Consider the following 20011-nt stretch of genomic DNA (forward strand, 5'->3'; position numbering starts at 1 on the left):
ACATTTTGCGTGTGGGAAGCACGATTTGCCTGTCTCAGACCAGCAGAGTCTGCCCTTGGGTAGTTCCCAGCTAGAGCCTCCACATACACGGTCACTCGCTCACGCTCCCAGACCTGGTTCTTTTGGGGCTGAGGATTCAGAAGAAGAGGAGATGAAGCATGGGGGCTATGGTAGGAGCACTGTTGGGCTCCGCTTAAGTGAGTCTACGGGTCCATGGTGCTTGGTTCGATCTGCAGGGAAAGGCTCTGCTGCTGTCTATGGCGTCGGGGACAGAGCCACTAACCCAGGCCCCACAGGGGGCACTAGGAGCTGGGAGGGATATACGGTGGTCGGGAAGGGTGCTCGTGGCTGGCTCCCAGCCCTCTCCTCCACACTGCTGGACATCCTCGACACTGCCCACAACGCAGCTCTGCAAGGCTGTGGAAGACATGGGCCTCAGGTCAGATTACCTGGGGCGATCACCAGCTCTGCCATTTGGGTTATCCTGTGCAGGTGACCTACCTTGCAGAGTCTGTTTGCTCATCTGAAAATGGGGATGGCCAGAGTTACTCTGCATGCTGTTACAAGGGTTTGTGGTAATGTGTGTAAAGTCTGGGAAACCTAGCGGGTCCTTGGTGGTCCTTATTAGGTAAGGGACTTATGCTGAGGACAACTAGCTGATGTGGCTTCGAGATTTTCTCTTTCCACCCAGAGATGGACCCTCCTGAATCAGGGCCCCTGCCCAGAGCACTGAACGGGGTTTGGAAGTAAATGTGGTTGAATCAGAGGCTCGTGAAGCTGGGAGGAGGACCGGGGTGCCTGCGGACCCTGGTGTTGCCTCCCTGTGCTTCTTTGTTGTTGGGGAGCAGTGTGTGCTAGACAAGTAGAGGGCATGAGACTTAGGACAACTTGACGCGAAGAAATGTAAATGTAAGGAAATGCTACCTGCTAAGATTCTAAGCTACAGCTCTCCCTTTCCCCTCTAATACATTTTATTTAACACCCTAGGCTTCTAAATATTCTTGGGAAACTTCCATGACATCATACATTTTCACACTTGGATTCTTATTAGAAGCCAAGCTTCTCCTGTGTAAGCAGTTGATAAATCCATCCACGCCCTCCAGAACATTCCATCATCCTTTGTTCTCATAACCACCAGCAGCAAGGAGAAGTTGAGCTCATGATCTTGTTGACCCAGCTGGCTCTGAGTCTTAATGAGAAGGAAGGTGGGTCTCATTAAGCATTCAGAGAGAAACACGACCCAAGGTAGAGGGGAAACCAAACTGGGCGGAAAGGAGGTGGAGGGAGTTCCAGGCGTGGGAACGTGTAGGACAATGGAAAGGCCCTGAAGGCTTTCGTGAGGGAACAGAGCTGGGAAGGCTGAGTGAGGCATGTTTCCTGAGCAGAAAGGAACCGCATGGTTTTTCCAAGGGGACGTGACTTCCATCACGCCCAGCGGCCTGCCCAGGTGTGTGGCTTTATCTGATGGGACCAGGGCTCAGTGAGCTCTCTCAGTGCCTGGGCTGATTAGGGGCATGGGGCCACCCCTAGCTACCCCTGGAGCTGAGACAGGCCAGCGAGGCCAGGAGGCTCTGTGTCCTCCATCTTCGGCTCACCTATTCTTTCTGGTAAAGTAGCCTTGGGTGTTCTCACTGGTCCCTATCATGGGCTGAATGTTTGTCCTCCCCTGGGTTGAAACAATAACCCCCAGGTGATGGCGTTTGGAGGTGGGGCCTTTGGAAGGTAATCAGAGTTAAATTAGGGCAGCAGGTGGGCCCCTTGTGGTGGGGTTAGTGGTGTTATAAGAAGAGGAAGAGGGAAAGGTCACGTACATTTTATAGTGAGAAAGCAGCTGCCTGCAGGCCAGGGAGAGGGCTGTCACCAGGAACTGAATCTGCTGGCACCTTGACCGCGACTTCCAGTCTCCAGAATGGTGAGAAACAAATGTTTGTTGTTTAAGCCTCGCAGTCTGTGGTGTTTCGTTACAGCTGAGACAGTCCCCTTTCGTTCACTCAACACATTTGCTCAATGTCCACTGTGTGTGTCAGGTACAGTGCACGGCATTGGGGAGAGAGAAGCAAGGAGAATGACAGGGAAACGGTCAACAGGGGTGGTGACCAAGGCTTTGAAGGGAAGCCTGGGGGGAGGCCAAGTGATGGTGAGAACACAGGAGGGGCTGCCTTAGTCCGGGGGCTCAGGGAAGGTCTCCTCACGGACCCTTGTCCTGTGTGAAGAGAGGCATCCACACCACGATCCAGGGAAGAGAAATCCAGGAGAGAAACAATGGCTAACAACACTGAGGTCTGGAAGCTGGTGAGAACGTCCGTGGGTATTTGAGGCCCAGGAGTATGCTTCCACACGTGAGGCAGAGTGAACAGATTGGGGTGGGATGGGAGATGAGGCTGCAGAGCTGGATGGGATCCTGATCCCAGAGAATGTCATCAGTCTGTGTGACAATCTAGAATTTAATGAGTGCAATTCGAAGACCCAGAAAAATTTTCTACAGAGGGACAGGATGTGATATATATGTTTTTTAGGCTGCACTGCACGGGATCCTAGTTCCCCAACCAGGGATCAAACCCGGGCTCCGTCAGTGTAAGCGCCAAGTCCTAACCACTGGACCGCCACGGAACTCCATTTTTTTAAAAAAGCTCTCCCAGGCTGTTGTGTGGGGTAGAGGCTGGAGCGGGTGCCAGGATGATGGTGGCACAAGCAGGATGGTAGCAGTGGGAGGTGACAGGAAGTGGCCTGGCCTGAGGTGTATCTTTGAGGTAAGACGTACACGACTTGCTAACAGTGCCATGCATGGGCAAGACAGAGTTGTTTTCCACATGAGAGGCGGGAGTAACTGGGTAGATGTGGGAAGATGAGGAGAAAGGCAGGAAGGGGAGGAGTGGGCAGACCCAGGGCGCCCTCAGGAGCTGCGTGGTTCAGGTGCTTGTTTGCTGGCCCTCAGTGACATACAGCTGGAACTGGAAACCCAGTCTCCCCCAGGGTTGGGGGAGATCCTGTGCAGGGAGGGGAAGGGTTACATGCAGTTAGAGATGAACCCAGGGGGTCCTCAATGTTCAGAGGAGGACCAGCTCAGGAAGGAGGAGGGCAATCAGGAGAGGTCAGTGGCACGGAAGCTTAGAGGAAGCTGTAAAAAGGCCAAGGACAACCACCTCAAACACTACTGGGAGAGCCAATGAAAGGAAAACAGGAGGCCACTGGATTTGGCAAGAAAAGAGCGGCCTCCACCAGGAACAGGCTGAAGGACCAAGTGGGGAGGGCTACACAGAAAAGGCGCAGAACAGAGGCAGCAGCTAGATGGGGGTCAAGACTGAGGGAGAGCCTGTTTTATTTTTAGGATGGGTGAGAGCCAGCTGCAGGCCAATGGGGAGAAGGCAAGAGATAGTTGCAGGAATGCACGAGAAGCCAGGGGACCCAGAACACGAGGGGCACGAGTCAGGGGAAGGAGCACAAACGCCTCCACTTTGAGGGGAGGGGCGCGATCACAGGTGCAGCTGGCGCTGGAGGACCTGCTGGTGACAGACAAGCCCGACTGCCCAACTTTCACAGGGAAGTGTGAGAGGGAGGCAGTGGCTGGGAAGGGAAAGCGGAAGGGGAGAAGCCGCTGCAGCGCGGTCTGCGCGTAAGGTGTGGGGAGAGGCTCGGAGTGAAACAGCCGCCGTGTGCTGCCCTGCGGTGACTGCTCTCAGAACTGCTCAGGCTGGGGCGCAGCTGCGCCACCACCTGGCTCGCATTAAAGACATGCTAGCTTCCTGCGGACTGGGAGGTCCTGCTATCCCAGCAGGGTCTGGAGCCACTACCAGAGGACCAGGATGTTTTTATATACTTCATACATCTCAACAATACAGACCAAGTTTAAAGGGATGAATGATTTTTTGATTCAGGAGCCAATGAAAAGAGGACCCATGATTTAGACAAGAATTTATTTTCAGGAGTACACGTTTACTACAGATTAAAATTTAATATAATTTAATTCACATACAAAGACAACTCTGGAGAACTGACTACCTGGATACAATGTGGCCTGGGCTTAGGTGGAGTAATTGAGGGCGCGACACACTCAGGCCTGAGCAGACACCAACTTGCTCATACCAAAGAAGTAGGATTTCTCTCTTTCGCTCATCACTTCAAAATGCAGCGGCCTCCTGCAGAAGTTGCACTCGGCTGAGGAATGTGGCTTGAGTTCCAGCCCAACTCGCTTCCACGTGGCCAGCAGATTCTCTGTGAGGAGGAACAGTTTTTAAAAATTAAAGGCAGTACATACCCAAGACAAATGGAAACACATGCCCCCAACAAAAACTTGCACACAAATGTTCACAGCAGCGTTATTTTCGTAATAGTCAAAAAGTGGAAATAACCCAAACATCCGTCAATTGATGGATAAACAAAATGTGGTAGATCTGTGCCAAGGAGGATTATTTGGTAATAAAAAGAAATGAAGTGCTGATTCATGCTACAACACGGCTGAACCTTGAAAGCACTGTGCTGTGAAAGAAGCCAGGCATAAAGGGCCATATATTGTACTATTCCACTTACATAAAATGTAATGTATAGGCAGAAAGTGGATCAGGGCTGATGGCTGACGGGGGCTGGGGATGGGGAGGGGCTGCTAAGGGGTGTGCAGTTTTCTCTTTGAGGTGATGAAAATGTTCTGGAATCAGAGTGGTGACAGTTGCACCACATTACCTAAAAACCACTGAATTTCATACGTTGAAAGGGTGGAACTTGCGGTATGTGAATTCCATCTTAATAGGCTGTTATAAAAAAAAAAAAAAGAGAAACAAAACCCAACTCTGGCTTTCCTTTACATGCCTTCAGGAAAGAAGTTGCTCCCACAGGGCTCCACTGTGTCGGGCTGAGCACTCCTAGCAGAGCAGCCCTAAAGGCTCCAGGCAGGGGAAACACCTCGGACAGGGGTGGCGGCTCAGGAGCAGAACGCGCCTTTGAGGCAGAGGCAACCAGGAGCAGCCCGTTGGTCTCTGCCTTTAGGTGGATGCGGGGGTGTGAAGGACTGGCTTCTACAGAACTATGAGGATATAAAATGCTGAACAATGACTCTCATCAGAAGGGGTTTGTGTGGAGTTGGTTCAGAGAACAGAGAGAAGTACAGAGCTGAGCTCTGGAGGCCTGGGCAGACTTAGGCCTTCAGAGGCATCTCTCCTGCAACAGCCGTGACCAGGCATCCTTGAGTCACACAGACGGGCATGGGAACAGTGAGTGGATCAGCAGCCTCCCTCAGCACTTCCCAAATGACTGCACCCTCCTGAAGTGAACACAAACGACTAAGTGTCTTTTACAGTTTTATACCATCTGAGAACATTCTGAATTACTTGGAAAAAGAAGAGACAAATCTGAATGACTCTGAATGGCTTCAATTATAGACACCAAAAAGACAGCTTCATGCCACTCTCCCATGAGGTGCTGGCGGCTCCCCGGCTACTCACCCACGAAGTAGTTCATCATCTGTGGCGTGTGGTGGGGTGTGGGGGCGATGCGCAGCAGCTCCTCCCCCCGGCGCACGGTGGGGTAATTGATCGCTTGGACGTAGATGTTATGTCTGCTCATGAGCTCATTACAGACCTCCGTGTTTTTAGCAGCATCTGCAACCTAAGTTTGATGATGACAGAAGGTAAGACCAGAACCGGACGGACCACCTCTTAGCAGACCAGTGACACGCGTGCCCACGTGGCTCAGGCTGGAGCCGCGTATGCGAGGCTGGCACAGAGGTAAAGCGCTGCCCAGACACCTGCGACTTAAAGGGTCCAGTGTTGTTCACTACAGACCAGAGAACTGAAACCATATTAGAAGTAAATTTCACACTGATCTCCCACCCAGACTCCGAATGGGGGAAACGGGAGCTTCTGTGACCCCAGTATGATGGTAGTTGGACGTGTGCATCCTGGGGATAAGGCAGCTTTTATACCAGCTCCACTACTCAGATGAATTCAACTGTGACACCAACAGGGCTACCCTTTGTAGCAGGCAAAGCAAGACCCATTTCAAAATTAAATGAATAGAAAGCCATACTTCAAAGCTAGCCAAGCTCAGGCTTCCGGAGATTTCCAGATACAAGCTCTGTGTTTACCCTGTCAAGGCTAGTGCTCTGGAGGAGGAACCTCTGCTCCAGCCTGCTGGGTTCAAAGGCTTCATTCTCATTGTGAAGTCAACCAAAGGAAAACACGGCAGAGGGCCACTGGCTACAGTCCCTCGCCCTGGCAGTCACCCCGCCGCAGCCCAACTTCAGGAAGGCATGAACCAGGACGTCTCCCGTCGAGTGCGGAGCCCCGGCCCCCAGCGAGTCCAATCACAGGCCGCTCATTACCCGGACGGGGATGATGTGACTGGGGCAGTGGACGACTGGGAGGCTGGCGTCCATCAGCATCTGCCTCATGAGCTTGACGTTGCGCTGGTGTTGGCGCCGAAGCACCCGGCCCTCGGTGCTCTTCAGGATCCGCACAGACTCCAGCGCTCCAGCCAGCAGCATGGGCGGCAGGGAGGTAGTGAAGATGAAGCCCGCCGCATAGGACCGGATGGTGTCGATCAGGGAACTCGTACTGGCGATGTACCCTCCAACACAGCCAAAGGCTTTGCCTGGGAGGAGACAGGCTCATTTATTACAGCAACTGCCCTAAGTGTGCACAGCCAGGTGCTGCAGAGCCTCAGAGCACTCACTCTTCTCTTCCTCATCTTTATTTGCCCTGAGACTCAAATCAAGCCCATTTCCAAATGGGAAAAAGCTGAGAACATTATGAAAGGGTCTTGACCAAAGTCACAAGACCAAGCTGGTGTCTGACCAGGATCAAAGCACAGGTCTCCAGACCAGGTCTGGCACCGGCGACAGATCACAGCGTGCCTGAACCCCACGTGCCACCTCCCTTCCCACCCAGGCTGGCTGCATTCCCCCTCGCTCTGCATTGCGCCTGCTCCAGGACAGGGTCTGAGCGGGGGGCTCACTGTGAGAATTACCCTTGAGGCCGGAATGTCACCCAGCTAAGACATTAACTGTTTTGGCAGGGCTGGTATTAATTTCTACTTAAGTAACCACAAAACTCTGACAAGGAGTGTTTGCTGGATAAATATGAAAACTCAGACCCTGTTAGGGTTGATTTAGGGCCGGCCTCATTTTTCAATTCTTGTTAAGTCCCCTTGTATAATCGGTATCTCGGGTTTCAGGATTAATGACTCCAGAAGAGTCCTCCTCGATCTTAACATTATGTTCTGTAATTAACAGTCTTGCTTGAGCCCCACGCACTGCTGGGTTGGTATAATCTCTGACAGTGGAAAATCTCTCTCTCCAGCCCTTTTCATCTCACAGTGACCATACCTTGAAAGAGCCCACGTCATAAGAGCTCTTTACAAGAAAAGGGCTGCTGGAATTAGGACAAGAGCTTTCCTCTTGGCAAGGCTCTGCCCTGCGAGGCCCCAGGCTCTACTGGTCTGCACGACGTTCTCACGCCCCTTCACAGTGCTGAAGGACGCTCTTTTTTCCCTGCCCTTCCTTTACCAACTGCAGGCTGTAAAGTGGCACTTTAGCTAACCACTACGTGGTCTCCAGCTGCCTTACTAACTTTTGAAATCCTCAGATTTGTACAGTTGGACTTGCCTGGTGCAATGGTTAAGAATCCGCCTGCCAATACAGGGGACACGGGTTCGAGCCCTGGTCTGGGAAGATCCCACATGCTGTGGAGCAACTAAGCCCTTGTGCCACAACTACTGAGCCTGCACGCCACAACTACTGAGCCCTCGTGCCACAACTACTGAAGCCCGTGTGCCTAGAGCCCGTGCTCTGCAACAAGAGAAGCCACCTCAATGAGAAGCATGCCCACCGCAATGAAGAGTAGCCCCTGCTCGCCACAACCAGAGAAAGCCTGTGTGCAACAACAAAGACCCAATGCAACCAAAAAAAAAAAAAAAAAATTGGTACAGTTTACATTTTTACCTCATAGACAAAAGAATGTCTACAGTAATTGTTTGTATACAGTTCATTTATCTTCTCCAAGCTGAGGTGGGTTCTACTGTTACCTCCATCATATTGATGAGGAAACTGAGGCACAGAGAAGTTAACCACAAACCCAAGGTCACACAGCTAGTGAGTTATTAAGCATGCAAGATTTACACCCAGCAGGCAGCATGGCTATGGAGTCTGGAAGAGTCTGGAGTTGCTCCAAGAGACACGGCCTCTCTATTGGGAGGAGCAGAGGAAATACAAAGTAGCCAGGTGAACTGGAATGTTCCCACCCGGTAGGCACAGAGCTCAGTGCTTCACAGCACAATGCCTTACCTGCAGCTCTAGGAGAAAAGCACTAAAATTCTTCTTTTTTATTTTTTTTTAATATAAGGGAAAAATCTGACGCACAGAGAGTAAAGGCTGTTGCCACGGCGTATACCTAAAGCCACAACTATGTTTGGAATGAGCTCAGATGGCAACAAATGGTACTTCTATCATGTTAGGCTGTGAGATTTACTTTGATTCTGGGGGCCATGCCATGACTCAAGGGATTCTGATAAGCTGTGCCACCACTCACTGAGGAAAGAAAAACTCACTCAAAAAAGTGACCCAGGCTTTAGATGCTATCAGACCATCTCCTCACCTGACCTGTTAGACCAGTAGTCCTTGGCCTTGTTAAAAGAATGTAATTTTAGTGCAGATTACAGACTATGCAGAGTGTACATACCAAGTGTTCCAGAAATGATGTCCATTTTTGGCATAACTCCATCCCGATCGCCAATCCCTCCTCCTTGAGCCCCGTACAGCCCAACCGCATGGACCTCATCCACAAAGGTGATTGCTCCAAACTCGTGGGCCACGTCACACAGCTCTTCCAGTGGGCACACTGCCCCTAGGAGAGACCACAGACCGCGTTGAAGTGCTTGCTATTTCACGAATTTCTGTTTTGGTAAAAGTTACAACACAACAACGTACGTTCTAAGATATTTTTAACATTGGGGAAACCAATTAACTTCCCCCAGTTTCTGGATTACCTTGGGGTTTGGAGACTAGTAAAAGCCAGAGTAGAATATCTACATTCATCCCAATCTATACAGTGTCCCGCAACTACAAAATCCTGGCAAAGTGAAAAGAAACTACAAAAATGAAATAAAGATCACACTTTTAAGAAGTTCAGGCCTTGTTTTCATTTAAGATTCCAGATTGGCCTCTACCTAGACTTACCGTCCATTGAGTGGACAGTTTCAAATGCGACAATCTTGGGGACGGCAGGGTCAGACCTCTGCAGCAGTTCTCGGAGGTGGTTGACATCATTGTGGCGGTAGATGTACTTTGGCACTCGGCTGTTCCAAATCCCTTGGATCATGGAGGCATGGTTCCCAGAATCAGAGTAAATCTCACAGCCTAACAACACAAAAATGCTATTTATTGCCATCTGCACCAAAGACAAATTATTTCCTCGACAGTCTTTGACCTGAAAATGTTGATTTGCCCAGTAGGAAAAAGACCCTGTGTGGCAGTTTCTTCCTGGAAAAATAACTAACTAGTGCTTCTCCTCTGAGAAGGCCCATAGGTATAAAATAACCCAGTGGCATGCAACTAATCTGCTTTTAAATCTGGCTGTCTCACTCCAAACTCAATGGAAGATAACTACAGGGCTTGCCATTGCAGGGGACACGGGTTCGATCCCTGGTTTGGGAAGATCCTACATGCTGCAGAGCAGCTAAGCCCGTGTGCCACAACTACTGAGCCTGCGCTCTAGAGCCTGCATGCCACAACTACTGAGCCCACGTGCCATGACTACTGAAGCCAGCGAGCCACAACTACTGAAGCCCGTGCGCCTAGAGCCCATGCTCCACCATAAGAGAAGCCACCACAATGAGAAGCCCGTGCGCAGCAACGAAGACCCAATGCAGCCAAAAATAAATTAATTAATTTTTTTTTTTAGAAAGAAAGATAACTACACATAATTAAGAGAATTCTCCAAAGGATTTTCTTAGAGTACAAAGCACACTGGAAGCAATTAGCTTAAAGACAAGCCCTGCAAATCTGATTCTTTATCGTTATCGTGTTCTACTGGCATCTATAATATACAGTTAACACTTTATGCTCAGTTCAAGAACAAATGCTCCCAGTTGCTATCATAACTCTTGAGTGGTTCTGGTAAGCTTTCTTTGTTGTCAATATTCCTGTTACTACTAAGAAAGCCAGAAAACTCTAAGGCGCCCATGACAGCTTCCTACCTGGCATCATCTTAGCCAGAGTGAAGAGGGTCGAGTCGTTGGCCACAAAGCACGAGGAAAACAGGAGTGCTGCATCTTTCCCGTGGAGGTCAGCCAGCTCCTGCTCCAGGTCCACATGGAATTTACTAGTTCCAGAAATATTTCTAGTACCCCCTGCTCCAGTACCATGCTGTTTCAAAGTGTCCCTTTTAAAAAAAAAAAAGCAGACAGAAAATAAATCTCATGGTTCTGAATACGATGTGAACATTCCTCCCTCCAGTATCCAGGAGACTGAAACTGATGTTGATGTAGCACCTCTCTCCCTGTGAACCAGAAGTTAACACAAGTTTCAACCCACTTCATCTCTAGACTGGGCGGGAGAAGGTCTCAACACCAGGGTGGTGAGGCCTCTAGGGAACATCAAGAGCAAGTGTTAACAATCTTAGCTGAGTTTTAGTTAACTTACTGAGATTTCTTTTCTCTGACAAACATCTTTTTCTCCAGTAACACGACCTCAGGCTCTAGAGGGACATCTTGAATGGTGGTTACCTAAACTCTTTGTGAACCAGTCCCATAATGTTAGGCTATCTCTATTACTAAACCTCAGACTGGGCTCTCTCTAGCAAGCCTGCTTGGGGAGTTTGACCAGCAACTCTCTCAAGTGTTCCTAGCCATGGCAAACCTCCTGAAGGACATGAACGACAGGCTCTACCAGCCCCTTTTTTTTTTTTTTAAATATTTATTTATTTGGTTGCACTGGGTCTTAGTTGCAGCAAGCAGCCTCCTTAGTTGTTGTGTGTGAACTCTTAGTTACAGCATGCATGTGGGATCTAGTTCCCTAGTTGCAGCATGCATGTGGGATCTAGTTCCCTGACCAGGGACTGAACCCGGGCCCCCTGCACTGGGGGCGTGGAGTCCTAACCACTGTACCACCAGGGCAGTCCCTCTACCATCCAGTGCTGCTCGATTTGTATTTCTCCACCCACAGCCACAAGCCAGGAAGCCTCTGTGCAAGATTTGCCTGTGGAGGGGTAGTAAGTGGACATGTGTAGTCAATGAGCCCAGAAAAAACTCTCACAAAGGGGCTCCACCAACTACTTACACATTAGAGTTTCTCTAAAAGTAACCTGTACATATTTTTAAAGGCTAAGAAGAGCATTTTGCTATGGCACACTTTCAGCTGCTGAATATCCCCCCCATAAAAGATCCAATTTCTATAAATCATCAGTGTCTTGCTAAGTCATGCCAGTGACGTGCCAGTGACATCTGAAAACTGAAGGCTACTTACATGACGGCTCCACACACCCGTGGGTGGCAACTCATTCCTAGGTAGTCATTGCTACACCAGATGGACACCTGCTTTTTGGTGACGAGAGAGTCTGAGTAGTCATCTGCCATGGGGAAGAACTGCGCCCTCCGGTTCACAGTTTTGAAAACTCGATAGGTATGGTCATTTTTTTTCTCATCAATTTTCTTCTCAAAGAAATGATCATACTGAAAAGTGGAAACAGCTAAAAACCGAACAAAAGATGGTACAGTTTGACGGTTAAAAAGCACATCTAGGCTTTGGTGTAAGACCTAGGTTCCAATCCCAGCTTGGCCATTCGGGAGCAAGGAGATTCTGGAGAAACTAACGTACTAAGTACTCATCTGGGCAAGTTCCTTGACATCCTTATCTTGAGTCTGTGTATGTCTCAAATGACAATGTCTGACCCCGTGAGCAGACAGTAGGTATTAAGAGAGATGAGGCAGGCTATCAATAGGACTGGCATTCACTATAGCCAAGAGCATCTACTTGCATCAAGCAAGAGACATGGCTTTTAATCCACAACTCACCATGCAATTATACGTTTAATCTGATGTATGTTTAAGTTATAAACTCTCCTGCATCAGGCAAATAACAAGAAGACTCACATTTTGGCAAGTTATCTTGAAGAAGGTGGGACACTCCTTCTGGTCGTTGCTTTCGCATGATGTCCTGAAAGTTCTTCAGCAAACCACTCAGCTCCCCTCCATCGGTCTTCACACTAATCACACTGGGATTCACTGAGGTTTGGGCAACCTCTGTAACAAAAGTAACAAGAGGCAAAGGGGACCAATGTTCTATTCTGAGTCTACAATACCTTCCAGACATACTGTTAAAAATGGCTTACTGCCTAGTTCACAAAAATAGCCCATCATAACGAAAGTGAGATGTAACTGAGTGTATGAAGCTTTTCTTCTTCTTTAGTTACTGTTTGGTTTTGTTTTCAGAGCTACCAGTCAGCTTTGAGGAACATTAGAGTCCAAAGCTTTTTTTTTCTGGCTGGTTTGCCTTCCCCATCACACCCCCCCTACCCTAATTTCTTCACAGAAAACAATTTTAGCCACTTGTATCATTTCTGCTGGGGAGAATTTCTGGGGACCTTATGTGTTCCATGGATACAGCCACAAGTGGAATTAAGGTTGCCACTCAATGACCACCACTAAGACACACAGCTTGGGAGTCCTAAAACTAGCACTTCCTGCAGTAACACTGCTTTTTACCTTTTATCCAACCAAATGGTGGGAAAGAAACAAAGGGCAACTGGTAATAGTTTATGCCTGAGGGGTATTTTCAGAAATTAAAGAATTACTGTAAAAGCTGGTTATATCCTACACACACACACAGAAGAAGAACTCCCACATTTTGCCATACAGTCCTCTATCTTGATGACCTTCTTCCTCGGCCCTAAAACAGGAAGGTGCTGACACAAATACTACCCTAATAATAGTTCACACATAAATCTGAGGGTCTGAAAGAGCCAAAGAACCTCCTTGCTCTTCTGATGGCTCATGTCATCTGTTTACCTTCCCTCACGGCATGCATTTCCTGCACATCCTCCTGAAGCTCTAGGCTGGCTTTGCAGAAGACGCTGCTGCCACCCTGGCTCATCTGGGCTGCCAGGAAAGGGCATTTGCTCGCAGTGCCCTGGCTCGCGGCAAGGGAGGGGTGTCCAGACGGAAGCTGCGTGCCATCTGGAGTCTGCTGGGATCCATCAGGAGCCTGCTGCACCTTGGCTTTGGCAGTTTTGTCCTCTGAAGGGGGAAATGTTAAAACTGAAGCATCAGATCTGGTTGCACGGTACACAGAAGCCCACTTGTTTCTTTCTCTTGTTGCCTCAAAGACAAACCTTATACTTGCTCTATCCCATGATCCAAAGACAAGTTTATTCTTATTAGGTTCTGCTAAATCAACTGTTTTCTCATCTGCCTCACTGGACACAATGTTCCTGTGAAGAGTTAACTGGCACAGTTCACCTACCTCTCAAACCCATAGTATTTCTCACTTATAAATCCCCAAAGTAGTATTTTCTAGTTCTAGACAGCCCAGCATTCTTTTTTTTTTTTTTTTTTTTTTTTTTTTTTGCGGTACGCGGGCCTCTTACTGCTGTGGTCTCTCCAGACGCACAGGCTCAGCAGCCATGGCTCACGGGCCCAGCCGCTCCGCGGCATGTGGGATCCTCCTGGACCGGGGCACGAACCCATGTCCCCTGCATTAGCAGGCAGACTCTCAATCACTGCGCCACCAGGGAAGCCCAGCCCAGCATTCTTGAGTTGAATTATTTCCGGTAAATCTGCCCCAAGTACACTCTGCATATTTCATGCGAGGACACACTCTTGAAGGTAACTGGAAGTGGTCATACGGTTTTTTTCTCTGCTAATATTTTCTAAACAGATTCTTGACAAAAAAAAAGCTTGCCATTGCTTAACAGATAAAGTACCAGTTTTCTCTAAATGCCTCAAAGAAGTTCATGACTTAATGCAGTTGGCTGGTAAGCTTCTAGACTTCCCTCTCCCCTTGAGCAAATGCATTCATCTTCCTTCCAGAGAAGTCTTTCTTCATCATTCTGGAATCCTCCTGTGAGTCATAGGCTAGGCTCTCCTACAACTTGGGCAGTGTCTCAATACAGTTTGTATTAAAATCTATAAAGGAAAGCAAAAAAATTGCCTTGGGGAATTCCCCAGCAGTTCAGTTGTTAGGACTCCACCCTTCCACTGCAGGGGGCAGGGGTTCAATCCCTGGTGTGGGAACTAAGATCCTGCATGCTGTGCGGTGAAAAAATAAAATTTAAAAAAAACCTGCTTTCAAGTTCATTTCACTCACTATAAAAGTGAGCAAATACATATTCATTGTAGGAAGTCTAGAAAAATAGAGTTCTATTATTCAAAACATAACCATTGTAGACAACTTGGCATATTATCTTTCTTTACCCCTTATGTGTAGATTTAGAAAAAGTTGTAATTATTCTGTATATGCTTGTTTATTCTGCCCTTTTCATTATAAAGATCTACATAAGCTAGTAAATAGTTTGTGAATATCATTTGTGATGGATGCATGGCAGTCTATCAAGTGGACAAGTCACATTTTACTCAACCAGGAACAGAAGAGGAATCTACTGCTAGGGACAGAATGGTAAAAAACATAACTTCTAAACAATGGTAAAGAGGAAAAGAAATCCTAGAAAGGATTAAATCCTTTCTAGTAAAAAACATTCTTTTCTTACAAGTCCACATCCAGAGAACACACCTAACAGAGCCTGTAAGGTAAATTATTCCCTAGAATTAAGTGGTATCTGAAAAGCTTCGTTCTTTCCTGGCAAAGACAGACCAAAACTAAATCTCTGATGTCTTTATTAAAAGCAAAATTTAAAAATTCATATACAAAATAAAGATACATGTGTTAAGGGAATTCCCTGGTGGTCCAGTAGTTAGGACTCAGCACTTCCACTGCAGGGGGCTTGGGTTTGATCCCTGGTCGGGGAACTAAAATCCCGCAAGCCGTGCCAAAAAAAAAAAAGATACATGTGTCAAAAAAATCACTACTTTAACAAATTTTGTATGATTCCACTTATGTGAGGTTTCTAGAGTAGTCAAATTCATAGAGAGAAAGTAGAATAATGTTTGCTAGGATCTGGGGGAGGAGGATGGGGAGTTAGTATTTAGTTGGCTCAGAGTTTCAGTTTGGGACAATGAAAAGAGTTCTGGACACTGGATGGTGGATGGCTGCAGAACAATATGAATGTACTTAATACCACTGTACACTTGAAAATGGTTGAGATGGTAAGTTTTATGTTATATGCATTTTGCCACAGTAAAAAACATAATTAAAAAAAGAGAAAACTAGCATCTGTGCATTTAGTTGGAGCCGTGTGACTAGTTCTGGCCAATGGATGTTGTGTGTTGCTTCCTGGCTAAAATATCCGAGAGCCGGTGGGGCTGAGTATTTGATGATATTAGGAAATTGCATCATTTTTTAGGTGTGATAATGGTATTGTGATGGTGCTTTTAGAAAGAACTCATAGGGACTTCCCTGGCGGTCCAGTGGTTAAGAATCCGCGCTTCCACTGGTTCGATCCCTGGTTAAGGAACTAGGATCCCACGTGCCACGTGGTGTGCCCCGGCCCACAAAAAAAGAAAGAACTCATATCTTTTACAGGTGCATACTGATATTTACAGAGGAAATTTCTGGAATCAGTTTCAAGTTAATCCAGTGGGAGCAGGCGGGGTGAATGGGGACCCAAGTGAAGCAAAATTGGCCCTGGATTGATTATTGTTGTTCATAATTGAAATTTACTGTTATGAAAAGTTTTAAAAAGATGAGCTGGTTTGAGACCCTCTCACTTTCCCCTTATGCAATAGTGACCCAAAAGCCACCTATTTCAGAGTTAAAGCTGTAGGACACCAGAGTGTGGAACCCCAGGTCACTGCTTAGAACAGAATTGCCCTGATGACCCAAAGTGGACCTTGCGTGAACAAGACAGAAATCTTTATGTGTTAAGCCCTGAGATTTGGGGGTTGCTTGATACCTCAGTGTAGCCTAACCTAACTGAAAAACTCACAGGTAGAGTTGACTTTGAAGATGGTTTAGCCTGTAATAGCCTATGTGGTCTGGAGCCAGACAAAGAGATAAGGTATGATAAGTGACTGCATAAGAAACTACCAGGAATTTGGGAAGGCATAGCACAGAAAGGAATTGAGGGCAAAAGGCACAGGTCAGGCAACATAGCAAAGGTAAGGAAAAAAAAAAAAAAGAAGAAAAAAAATCACAACTTTAAAAGCTACAAGCTTCTACATTCCAACTTTACCTTAAAGATTCCAACTTTACATTTACATGAATGAGGAACTGACAACTCACAAACTCCAACAGACACTGACATGCAATCCACAAGGTGGAATGCTGGCCACTGTTTCACCTTTAAAGATGTGAAAACTAAAACTGCCTACTTTGTGGGGTTAGGATGACAATTCCATGAGATAATCTATGCAGAGAACTGACCCTGGCACCAAGTAACCGCCTCGCGTGACCCTCATCAGCACTGTGCGTGAGAATTGCTTCCAGGGTCTTGTAATGAATGCAAACATCACCACTCTCTACTTCACTGCTAAGGACACTTACTCTCGTTGGCCGGAGGGGTTTCTTTGACCTGCTGGCAGAGTACTGCTGAAGCGGACAGGGCCCGAGGGGCTGGCTTGGCCCCAACTTCCATCATCTTAGGGCAGTTTTGGGCATAGAACAATAGAGATTTGCCTGCCTTCTGCAGAAAGGCCTGAGGCACTCGGGATAAGAATGGGCAGCGGCGAACAACAGTCTCCATGTCCCGGAGGTGCACTGATCCTGTACAAAGATGAGGAGTGATACCAACACTTGTTAATAATCACGCAAATACCACTCCAAGGTCACTGGGTTCAGGTGTCACCTGAAATTTATAGCAAGGGTACTGTGGGATACTAACAAGTCTCACTCAAAAATGTCTAAGGACAGCACTGATGAGGGACTCAACTAAGAAGTGGTGACCACACTCTACCCAGATCACCTTCATTCCCCAGCTCCATACAAAGGCACCTGCAAAACTACTTTACCAAATACGGTAAATACTGATGATCAATAACCAAGGGGGTGGGACAGGAGGGACAAGTCAGGAACAGGTTTAGGAGGTAAGAGGCTCCTTGAGGAAGATACACAGTGCAGAAGTGCAGATAACACACCTTGGCACCCACCCAGGTGAAGAAGTGAGGCCAGGGAAGAAGCCACTGTCATCCATCAAAGCAGAGAAGACTCTTAGGGATCCTGATCTTCTCCGGGTCCCTACACTCCCAGACCCCAAGAAGGCATCCAGTCCGGCCCTGGGTTCCTGAGGCCAGGATTTCCCCGAGGTTATGCCCCTACAGCTCCGTGAACTGGGCATAACTGAGAAAGGAGGGGGCATAAAGAAGGCCAGGGATACGAGGGGAAGCGCCGCTGGGGCTAACTGGGAAGAGACAAGGGCTAAAAAATGAGGGCCGTGGGTCTGGTGGAAAGTGGTGGTCCTGGGCAGGGGAGGTCTGTGGTTACCCGGGGCGTCGAGAGCTCGAGAATAACGGGAGGTGTCTAAGAAGGGAATTCGAAAGCGGTCAGTTAAACGGGGAACGCCGTGAGGGGGCCGATCAGGCAGAAGATCGGGCATATGAAAGTTGACCCCGAGGCGGCGGGTGGTTAGAGCGGTGGGGGATGGGGTCCCAATGGCCGGAGTAGCGGGGCGCAGGCAAGCAGGACACGCGGGGGTTGTCCCCGGCCGCGCCGCATCCAGAGCGCGGGGCCCTCACCTGCGCGGGAGACTCGGCGGAGGCGGCGTCGGCGGCGTCGGCGGCGTGTACCCAAACAAGGGTAGAAACAAACCCTTGCCCTTATCCGCGAGAATCCTCAGGCCGCGAACCCAGTCGTCCTAATATACACAGATAGACAGCTGCGCATGCGCCATGGGCCGGGGCGTCCTCCGCGCAGGCGTGCCTCGGGGCACTCCAGAAGTTGGAAGGGCGGGGCGGGGCGTAAAGGCCCTCCTCCTTAGGCTCGGTTTGTGCCGTTGGGACCTGGGCTTACCGGGACTGCCTGCTGGGAGGACGAAGAACAAGGCTGGGGACGGATGACTTCATGCTGCACCACCTTGCCGCTTCCCCTAACTACCCTATGCTTCAGAATCCTTTGTGGAGCATAAAAGGGCAGAGTCGGAGGGGAAGCGCCTCTAGGGTAACCAGGGGGTTATAGGGCTGCAAAAACGGGTTCCTTGGATATAGAGGAGGGAGGGAAAACGAGGAGTTCCGGACCAGGGTCTGAAGCAGGATCTGACCCACCCGGGGCTTTTTTCATGGCGGAGGGCTTCGCGGAGGAGGTGGGGCTGGATTGACCAAGGATGGAGTGGTCCTGGGGGTGATGACCAGGGAGCTGGAGGGAGGGATCCGTAGTGAGGAGGAGGAGAAGCAGACGGAGACCCAGCCGTGGCATTTTCTGGTCCGAAATAAAGGGACTTAACCTGATGCAGAGAAGGAGCACAAGGAACAGGGCTGGATGGAACCCACACACTACACACTGGGTCGGGGGTGAGGGTGGAGGCATGGGGCCTGACACATAGTTGGGGGTTGACATATATTAATTATTATTATTATTATTATTATTACTTTGTTTTTGCGGTACGCGGGCCTCTCATTGTTGTGGCCTCTCCCGTTGCGGAGCACAGGCTCCGGAAGCGCAGGGTCAGCGGCCATGGCTCACGGGACGAGCCGCTCCGCGGCATGTGGGATCTTCCCGGACCCGGGCACGAACCCGTGTCCGCTGCATCGGCAGGCAGACTCTCAACCACTGTGCCACCAGGGAAGCCCAATTATTATTTTTATTTTCCATTGTGGGCTGTCCAAAGTCCCTGCTGGCCACCCTGGCCGGGCACCAGCTGGGTGACTCAGTACTCTCTGCCAAAGTTCAGAGTTGCCCTCACCTCCTTTGAGTCTCCCCCAGACCACACCTGTGGAGTACAGCTTGGCAAACCCCTCTCAGGAACGCCAGCGTGGCCTCCTTGCTCCACACCCTTCCCAGCTTAACTTGGGCTTGGTTGGGCTGGGCCCGTGCCAGGCTCACAGTTGCCCTCCTCCACTCTTCAGGAAAGGACCACCCAGGTTGCTTCCTCCTCAGCTGGGCATTAATAAGAGGGACAAAGTCTAGAGTGATGGTGACCAAGGTGTGTCCAGGTATTTCCCAATTCCCTCTCTTTGAATCTCCAGCCAGCTGCAAGGCAGGTGAGGCGAGTCTCCACCTGAAGAGGAGGCACCGGGGTCTGGAGTGGCACTGGGACCGTTCCAGGGGTCCAGGATGAGGGCTTTGCCTGGGAACCCAGAGTTCAGCTCTGCCCCGTCCTGCTGAGGGGTCCTGGGCAGTGCCCAACAGCCGGAGAGAGGGTAAGAGAAAAGGTCAGACCCAAGTGCAGCCAAAACAGGGTAAAGATGGTATTGAGTGCTTTGTCCATCTCTGGGCCTCACTTTTCCTTATCTGAGCAATGGGATCATAATCCCTGTTCTGCCCGCGTCGCAGAGCTGTTTGAGTGATCAGAGGCAAAGCAGAAGCAGAAAGAACTGGACATCGGAGCTGGACATGGGTTCTAACCCTGGCTCAATCTTATTTGGTCTTAGGTAGGCTACAATCACTCTAAGTCTCCATTTCCTCATTGTAAAGCTCTCCCAGCCTTGCCACTTGTGGTCGGCAGAGGGTCAAGTGAAGTCATGGATTTCAGAGGCTTATTGTTTAAACCAATAAGTTTCTAGTCCTCTGGGAGTTTCCTGTTTAATAGAGGAAAAGGTTGGGAAACAAAGCAGATCCACCCGGAAAGTAAAATAGGATGTTGTAAATAATTCCAGAGGGAGGAGGAGGCTATTGGGTTGGCCCAAAAGTTCGTTAGGGTTTTTCCGTAAGATGTTATGGGAAACCCAAACGAACTATTGGGCCAACCCAATATTACTTCAACACAAACTGAAGGAGAGGGGAATCCCAGCCACAAGGAAGGCTTCCAGAAGAGAGGTACTGGCT

The 20011-nt window shown here is 48.9% G+C and overlaps 2 protein-coding genes across 6 annotated transcripts in view; one reads left to right on the forward strand and one right to left on the reverse strand.

The window, feature by feature from the left end:
* Positions 1-3897: 3897 nt before the first annotated feature.
* Positions 3898-17964, reverse strand: ALAS1 (5'-aminolevulinate synthase 1). Of its 3 annotated transcripts, XM_032649653.1 has the most exons (11): positions 17767-17964; positions 16580-16798; positions 12991-13218; positions 12076-12225; positions 11450-11672; positions 10183-10367; positions 9164-9343; positions 8667-8831; positions 6314-6582; positions 5436-5598; positions 3898-4212 (listed from the first exon to the last, which is right to left on the reverse strand). In XM_032649653.1, exons 2-11 carry the CDS (start codon positions 16776-16778, stop codon positions 4052-4054), a joined length of 1923 nt encoding a protein of 640 aa, XP_032505544.1. In that variant the 5' UTR covers positions 16779-16798; positions 17767-17964; the 3' UTR covers positions 3898-4051. The 3 variants fall into 3 exon arrangements, with proteins under 3 accessions (XP_032505544.1, XP_032505545.1, XP_032505546.1); XM_032649654.1 differs by lacking the exon at positions 12991-13218 and having other exon boundaries at positions 3902-4212; positions 17767-17921; XM_032649655.1 differs by lacking the exon at positions 16580-16798 and having other exon boundaries at positions 3902-4212; positions 17767-17903.
* A 71-nt stretch (positions 17965-18035) lies between these two features.
* Positions 18036-20011, forward strand: part of POC1A (POC1 centriolar protein A) — a 95341-nt gene continuing 93365 nt past the window's right edge. For 2 of the 3 annotated variants that reach the window (XM_032650375.1, XM_032650373.1), the window contains exons 1-2: positions 18036-18187; positions 19213-19386. The gene's annotated coding sequence lies outside the window, so the exon portion shown is untranslated. The remainder of the gene's footprint in view (positions 18188-19212; positions 19387-20011) is intronic. The other variant, XM_032650374.1, reaches the window with a different exon arrangement.

The sequence above is a fragment of the Phocoena sinus genome, chromosome 11 (assembly GCF_008692025.1).
Source record: "Phocoena sinus isolate mPhoSin1 chromosome 11, mPhoSin1.pri, whole genome shotgun sequence".
Classification (NCBI taxonomy): domain Eukaryota; kingdom Metazoa; phylum Chordata; class Mammalia; order Artiodactyla; family Phocoenidae; genus Phocoena; species Phocoena sinus.